At 35.5% G+C, this 8,427-nt stretch overlaps 1 protein-coding gene across 10 annotated transcripts in view; it reads left to right on the forward strand.

The window, feature by feature from the left end:
• The window catches only part of SLC35B3 (solute carrier family 35 member B3), a 28,364-nt gene extending 20,182 nt beyond the window's left edge, over positions 1-8,182 (forward strand). For all 10 annotated transcript variants that reach the window (XM_045057147.1, XM_045057146.1, XM_045057144.1 and 7 more), the window contains 4 exons: positions 1,043-1,135; positions 1,544-1,655; positions 4,856-4,925; positions 6,242-8,182. In XM_045057147.1, the coding sequence (XP_044913082.1) occupies positions 1,043-1,135; positions 1,544-1,655; positions 4,856-4,925; positions 6,242-6,392 (426 nt within the window). In that variant the 3' untranslated portion in view covers positions 6,393-8,182. The remainder of the gene's footprint in view (positions 1-1,042; positions 1,136-1,543; positions 1,656-4,855; positions 4,926-6,241) is intronic.
• Positions 8,183-8,427: the final 245 nt, after the last annotated feature.

The raw sequence follows: 8,427 nt of genomic DNA on the forward strand, positions 1-8,427 counted from the left end.
AATCCATATTTCTTATTGAAGCTATTGTTAGGGGTTTCATCTTTTTGCTGTTGTTACTGCTAATAATGCTCTTTCTTTCCCTATACCTTCTACCTGGTTGGTATTTATATATAGGAAAGTTACCATATGTATGTTTACATTAATTTTCTAACCAACCTCTTGCTAGACAGAACGTACTACATTAAGAGTATATAGGAATGGTCTTTCCTGTTACTTTGTCAGCAGAGTGAGCATCTTAAAGGAGTCTTTAATCTCGGTCAGAAGTTTTCTTGATGATCGTCACCACTCTTCCTGGGTAAGGTCAAGATCAGAGAATTAAGGAAGTGTAAATAGTTAGAAGTACAATGGTTAAGAGCTTAGGCTCTGGGCTAAGATCACCTCAGTTTATATCCCAACTTGGCGAGCTCTCTTATTTGGGGAAAATGACTTACTGTCTCTAAGTTTTAATTTCCTCATCTGCAGGTTGAGGCGTAAGTGGAATTAGTCATAGAGAGCATTGTTAACACGGTACCTGCAGCGTCACAGGTCTGTAAATTTGATGACGATGCTGCTGCTGACTGTTCTGAGAGTATACTAAACCGGGATAGAAAGATTGGTAGGAAAACTGGGAAACGAAGCAATAGATATGCCAGATACTGCTTATTTTCCTTATATTTTAATTTCTTTGCAAATTTAACGTTTGGGTGTTTTCATGTTTAATAAGTAGCTTTAAAGTTATTTTGTTTTATTTATATGTGTTTTTAGAACCCCAACAATAAAATGTGGTTTGACTTCAGTAATTGAGTCAGGCAAAAAAATGAATATTATGTGACCGTATATATGAAAGGATCAGTACTGCTGTGTTACCTTATATGTAAAAAAAGCTGTAAACTTCGAAACAGGATCTGTCATCGTCTTGAGAAAGTTAGGCCGTATTGAAATAATGATGTTACTTAAAAAATGGTTTGTTCTTCACATTTAATTAAGCCATGTATTAAAAATCCTTCATTTTCTACCTTTGGTTTGATAGCATTTTTTTCCACTATATTTTTATCTACTATAGGTTTTGTATTCGTATTCCATCGGTTTTGTGTACATTTTACTGGGATTGACATGCACTAGTGGATTAGGCCCTGCAGTAACATTTTGTTCAAAGGTAAACACTAATCATATTTTTAAAAATAAACATCTCCCATTAAATAGTTTCCTCTGTATTTCTTGTTCAAAAAGATTATTTTTATGTAATTTGATAACTCCTTTAATATAATATATGCAGATCAGAAATTATTTCAGAAATGAAATGATTTATATTTAAATTTATTTTATCCTTGCTCTACCCTATAAGTTAATTTTTAAGCGATGCATAATGTGTAAAAGTTGGGATTTTTAATTTCATCATTGTTTTTCCATTAAATCAGAACTAAATAAGAATCTTTGCTTGACTGCATTGTTGAATGGCTTATTACTACTCAGGAGGTTGATTAAAATCTGTAGTTTTATTTCATTTGTAATACCTCAGGGTTTGTTTTGCATTTTCCTAACAGGCTTTTTTTATATGTTGCAGAATCCAATTCAGACCTACGGTTATGCTTTCCTTTTTTCCCTCACTGGGTATTTTGGAATCTCCTTTGTTCTGGCTTTGATTAAAATTTTCGGTGCACTTCTTGCTGTAACAGGTATGAATGATATACTTGCTTAGATTATGAAATAAACATTTAAATTTTCTCTGACTCTCATTTTCAAAAGATATGGGCAGCGTCTACTCTGCGTTAAAAAGAAAATTGTTGTATTTCATCAATTTATTTTTTGGCTTATGGTATTTCTTTAAAATTCTAAAGAAAATGATGTTTCCTCATAATATTTTATTTATTTGAAGGTTTAATTTTAAAATCAAATATGTATATATATCTAAATAGTAACTTTTAAATGCATTAAAAGAATTTTTTATTAAAAAGTGTGATGGGCTATGGGACGCCTGGGTGGCTCAGTCAGTTAAGTGTCCAACTTCAGCTCAGGTCATGATCTCGCAGTTTGTGAGTTCAAGCCCCACATCAGGCTCTGAGCTGTCAGCACAGAGCCTGGAGCCTGCTTCAGATTCTATGTCTCCCTCTCTCTCTGCCCCTCCCTCCCTGTCTCTCTCTCTCTCTCTCTCTCTCTCTCTCTCTTTCAAAAATAAAATAAACATTAAAAAAAAATTTTTTTAAGTGTGATAGGCCAAATACCTTCAGAGAAAAATGCTGCTTTTATATACACTTTTAATTTATAACAAAAATTCTAGTTTTGATGCACGGGAAATTTGGCAGCTGTATTTCAAACAAAGCTTTGGACCTTCATTGGTACCTTTTCTGGGGCATTAGCCAGATTAGCTTCTCTTGTCACTAATAATTATTATGCACCTGCTTTGTGCAGGAACTTTGCTTGACACTTTAGAGGAATGGAAGTTATATTTGTTATGCTTTGGAGGAGTCAGGAAAACAGATGAGAGGCTACAGGTGAGGCCCAGTGAAAGAGATAGATGATTCCATGTGCTAACCTCGTACCATTTGCCAAGTGAATGGTCCAGATGACAAATGCACTCAGCATCTCCCATATGGAGAGAGCGCTGAAAGGAGCCCAGGATTGGATGCAGTGTGGCTGGTTTGGGATGTCAGAGAAGGTAGAACGTCGTCCCAGCTCAGATGCTTAATGGCATGTGGCCTGGAGAGTAATTCTTTCCTCTTCTCTGGCCTTCATTTCTCTCTTGGAAAGAGACTGGGTTGGACTTGAACATTTCTATCAGAGATTTGTAAGGTTTGCATCATAATGCACACACACATTAGCCATTTATAGCTGATTTTAACATTTCATACTTTTAAGGGAATAGTCTAATACTACAGAATAAATTAAGCAAATGGATTTAAATCCTAAACTTTCTCTTTATTTGTTCACATATGACTCCCCTGCTAAAGTTTGTATTGCTAATGGTAAACAGAGGGCATTTAATTGTAGGTGAGGCCATATGTATAATCTGTCAAGTTATCTCATACTACCAAGAAAGATTACAAATTCATATACTTAGCTCGGGTTCCAGTTTCGCTTAAAGATGATAACTCTTCAAAAGGGAATTGATATCAATTGATACGTATTATCTAAACCCTGTAGTTGGTATAAAAAAATATGAGATGCAGTCCTTGTCTTAAAGGTGCAGACAGGTTTATTTCTCTTCCGTGTAAAAGAAATGCAGTGGCAATAATAATAGCCAGCATGTATATAACCTTCATTATGTACCCAGAGCCATTTCACATACATTATTCATTTTCATCTCGCAATAATCCTGTAATAAAGTAGGCACTGTTGTTGTTCCATTTTACAAGGGGTAAACAGAGGCACAGAGAGGTTAAGTGGCTTGCCCAGTGGTCAACCAGCTAGTAAGTTGCAGAATCAGTATTCCAACGGAGGCAGTCTGGCTCCTGACCTATGCTCTTAACCCATATGTGATCCTACCTCCTGAACTGCTGTGGTGGCTCCACGTTCATCAGGAAGCCGGACTCCTGTCTTCTCTGCCGGCTTGTCCTCATCCTCATTTCAGGCAGTGGGGTGGAGAGAAGATGAAGGACACACCTTTGTCTTCAGAAAATCTTCCTAGAAATCACACACCCCTAGAAACAGCACTTCTCACTTTTCACCGGCCAAAACCTAATCACATGACCGCACCTGACTGTAGGAAAGGAAGGTATGCCCAGGTAAAAATAGAGCATAAAAAATAACACAGAAGGAAAAATAGATCTGGGGAGTCAGGCTCTGACACATTTCCAAAACTTTCTTCATTTGGAGTTCACTTATTCATGCATTGGACATTGAGTGCCAGGGACTGTAGTCTGGGGATACAAGGATGAGTAAGACAAGGAACTAAGTAAGACACACAGTCCAGAGAGAGGATAGCAAGTAATAATGCAAGGCGGGGAACAGGGCTACCATGGAGATATTTGCTGAGTCCTACCTCTACCTGGCTGGGACAGGGAGGAGGGCTTCATGCCTAACAGCAGACTTAAAATAATACTTGAAAGACCGGTAAAGGTTAATACAGCCATGTCAAGATTATTCATGGTCTTACCCAGACATGACCAGTAGTATTAGGATATTAGCTTACTTTATCCTTTAGCTTACTACTTTGATTTGTTTATTTATTTTTAATATAATTTATTGTCAAAGTGGCTAACATAACAGTGTGTTCAGTGTGCTCTTGGTTTTGGGGGTGGATTCCCATGGTTCACCGCTTACATACAACGCCCAGTGCTCATCCCAACCGGTGCCCTCCTCAATGCCCATCACCCATCTTCCTCTCTATCCCACCCCCCATCAAACCTCAGTGTGTTCTCTGCATTTAAGAGTCTTTTATGGTTTGCCTCCCTCCCTCTCTGTAACTATTTTTTTCTCCTTCCCTTTCCCCATGGTCTTCTGTTAAGCTTCTCAAGTTCCACATATGAGTTAAAGCAGATAGCACTCCTAGGAATTTAGCTTACTACTTTTAAAGAATAATACCTGTTCTACCTAATCATACCTTCCTCGTGAAAGCCTTTCTTTCCTGCCAGACTAAGCATCTCTAAGGGATTAACATGCCCCACTAGTGTCGTGGCCTTTATCAAGTACTCATTACAGTTGTACTTTAACATTTAACTGTATGATTTAATGTCTCTACCCTCTACCAGACTGTTAACTCCATAACCCCAGCAGCAACTTTCTGTTTGTTTTTTGGTTTCTGTTGTTTTCTTAGCGTGTCATGTAGATCTCGGCACATAGCAGGCTTAGTTAATATTTGTTGAAATGATTTCCAAAATATTCTAAAAGATAGATATTAGTAGGCACATTCTAAAGCAACCTTTTTTTCTCCCTACAGTGACAACCGGAAGAAAAGCAATGACTATCGTACTTTCATTTATGTTCTTCTCCAAACCATTCACATTTCAGTAAGTAGTTTGTAATTCAACAAGTTTTTCTACTTGCAGGTACCTGGTTTCACATTTCCTATTTCCTTAATTTCTTTGTAAAGAATCAGTTTTATCTGGAGCCATACTTTATTGACGTGTCTTCTGCTACTTCAGAAATGCATGTAATTATTTTGAAGAAATCATGTTGTACACTTAAACTGCCTAACTAGAGTTCCAGTGCTAGCATGACCCTGTTTCCAGTATAAGTGCATGTGAGTGATGTCTTGAGATGAAGGGATTCTGCCTTGCCCTAGTACAAAAGTATAAATTATATGTATGTAATACATAAATTATATAAGTTATATATATATGTGGTTTTTAAAGTTACTAAGTTTAGGGGCACCTGGGTGACTTAGTCCGTTAAGTGCCCAACTTTGGTTCAGGTCATGATCTCATGGTTCATGGGTTCGAGCCCTGCCTCGGGCTCTGTGCTGACAGCTCAAAACCTGGAGCCTGCTTCGGATTCTGTGTCTCCCTCTCTCTCTGCCCCTCCCCTGCTCACGCTGTCCCTCTCTGTCTCTCAAAAAATAAACATTAAAACAAAAAAATAAATAAAGTTGTTAAGTTTATTGTTCCCCTTAGAACAATTTGTTCCCCTTAGAACAAAGATTTGAGGTAGAGATCTATTCTGTAAGTTTATTTAGTTTATGGCTTCTTATAAAGCATTTACTGTATTCTTTACTGTCTGGTATACATTTAAAATTAGTATCCTTTCAATTTATGCTGCTTAGTAATTGAGAAGATTCAAACCTAGAAATTATCAATGTATAAGCTTAAAGTTAACCACAGATAAATTTCAGTTGGTGTATTTGTTTTCTGTAATCAGTTTCTCTTTGTGCATGTGCTAGGTATACATTATAGCAACCCATGTAATTCCCCTACTTTCTCAGGATGTGCCCCTTTTTACCTCTGTATGTCCCACCCAACTGGGATAACTGGGTAGATTGTTGAATTCCCAAGATGGCCACTGGCAGATTTACACATTCAGTGCTTAGACTCTTAAGACTATTGGTTAGGACATGGACTTGAATTTGCTATTATCCTCAAAATTCAAATGAACTGTATTTAATATTTTGTAAAATATCTTCTCTGTACCTATACTTAACATAAATAATAGGAATTCTATCTAATCTGGTCTAAAAATACTGGTTTTTTTTATTTTAGTGTCATGGTGGCCCTCCAATAACAAAATGTTTATTTTATTGAAGAATTATTGTTAACTCATCACCAAGTTCTGTGATTAACAATAAATCGTTACCTTGATATTAATATTTTTTCCTTCCTTCTTTTCTTAGGTATGTCTGGTCTGGTTTGTTAGTTGTCCTTGGTATATTTCTCAATGTTTACAGCAAAAATATGGATAAACTAAGACTACCAGCACTATATGATCTGATAAACAAAATAGTGGAAATGAGAAAGTCAAGGACGTTGGCACAAACCGTATAATGAGTGATTCATCCTGTTTAAAACAGAACTCTAAGGGAGTAATCATCAAGTAATTAACTTTCCAAAGGGATTATTATAAAAACCAAAGGATCTGAAGGCATGCTACCCATTTGTGGATGGGTCACCTACGAAGTCAGCCTTTTCTTCAGGATACTTGTTTAACCGTTTGACTTCTGAAGCAATCAAGAGAGCCACATCTGGCACGCCTTAGAATCAAATGTCAGTGCGAAGGACTGACATTTCTTAGCAACCTGTTGAGAATTGCACTGGAAATGGACCATGTTGCAAAACTAATTGGATATCATTATGACATATCAAAGAAATTGATATAATAATATCAATTAATAGATTGTTTTGTTTTCATTACATTTTGGTGGTGTTATTTAAATGATTCTCTGTTATAAGAGTGAACTGATGATTTAAAGTCTAGAAAGAATAACTTCATTATAAATAAAAATTATTCTGTGATTTTTTTAAATAAATGTGTTATTAGAATTTTGTTATGAAGAGGGAAGTGAAGGTTGGAGTAAGTCTTTACAGAAACTTTAAAACTTAGGCTTTTCTCCGATAATTTAGTAGGAGTATTAGAGGAAACGTGCTTTAAGTTTTCTGTGAAATATAGACAGCATAATAAAAGGAGTCATCCTGCAACCTGTAAGTATGTGTCTCAGAAAAAATTGCTACTATTCATCAAAGAAGTGCTAAAAGATTTAATGATTTGGATTTTTTAATTGAAGGGAAAATAATGCATGCCTTAAATTATAATAAAATAATAAAACCATCAGTTTTTCTCATAAAAGTGAAATTTAATTTGGCAGCTTAAAGATTAAATAGGGTAAACGTAAGAAACACAAGTAGATTTTACCAAATTTGTACAGTATCTTGTTTGCACAGTTTTGAGTATAAACTCGTAAAGATTTTGGCTCTTATTTTGTAGCAGTTGAGTTTTGGAATTGCTTCCACTGTATTAAAAAAATCCAATTAATCTTCATTTTCAGCATAAGTAATGCTAGTTAAAACAGCTTAGTTTCTGTGTTATTGGTGATATCACTTATATTTTGTGAGTATAATATACTTGGAATATTAATCTTGTTCTGAAAATTCCATTGTATTCTGATGGTAATTTTAACCTGTTATGTGCATATGTGGGTGTAACAGAGCCCGTGATAATTTAAGGGTCTAGCCATAAGGAATTCTGACTGAAAATCAGTTACATGTTAAAATACTCCGAGGGTATTTTTCCCCAAATGGTAATCATTTTTTAAGTTTTCGTATTTTAAAATGAAAGGAATCTTAATTTATATTTCATTATGCCTTCTTAAACTCTTAAGACGGTAAGGAAATTTGTGCCATTAAAAAAAAAAATCAGTTTTCCCGAGTTCTTGATAAAAGATTATAATTTTAACTTTTCAAGGCATCCTTTTATGTACATGCTTTTCTAATTTTTTTTGTCTTTGCCTGTTAAGAATTCCTCACCCCACCCCCCAATTTTAAACAGTTGAGCACTGTTTAAAAATTGGTTTGCCAGCCTAACCCTTTTACTTCCATTTCCTTTTTTTACCTGCTATCAGATGGAAGCAAACTTCGTCTCACTTATTTGTGTCCATAGAGTACCCTTAGTGAATAGTTTGAAATACAGAATACTTTTCTATAGTAAAGGAAATCAATATTTGAATGTATACTTTGTGTCAGGTTTTCTAAAAGCATTCGTAAATATTGTGTGATCCCAACAACCCACGTATAAGTAATATAATTAATAAAGGAATTAAAAATAATAATTACTAAAATCACTAAAATTTAAGTGCTTATTAGGTGCCAGGCACTATTTTAAGTGAAATACTCAACAGTTTATTTAATCCTCACAACAGCTCTATGAGGGCAAGTATTATCCTCATTTTACAGATGAGGAAGCTGTGACCAGAGAGATTAGGTGACATTTCTCACCTAGAAAGAACCAGAGCTAGAAAGAACCAGAGCTGTCTGTCAAGCAGCCAAGTCCCAGAGTAAGGCTCTTAGCCATGTTGCCTCTCTAAGT

Source organism: Felis catus, chromosome B2 (assembly GCF_018350175.1).
Source record: "Felis catus isolate Fca126 chromosome B2, F.catus_Fca126_mat1.0, whole genome shotgun sequence".
Classification (NCBI taxonomy): Eukaryota; Metazoa; Chordata; class Mammalia; order Carnivora; family Felidae; genus Felis; species Felis catus.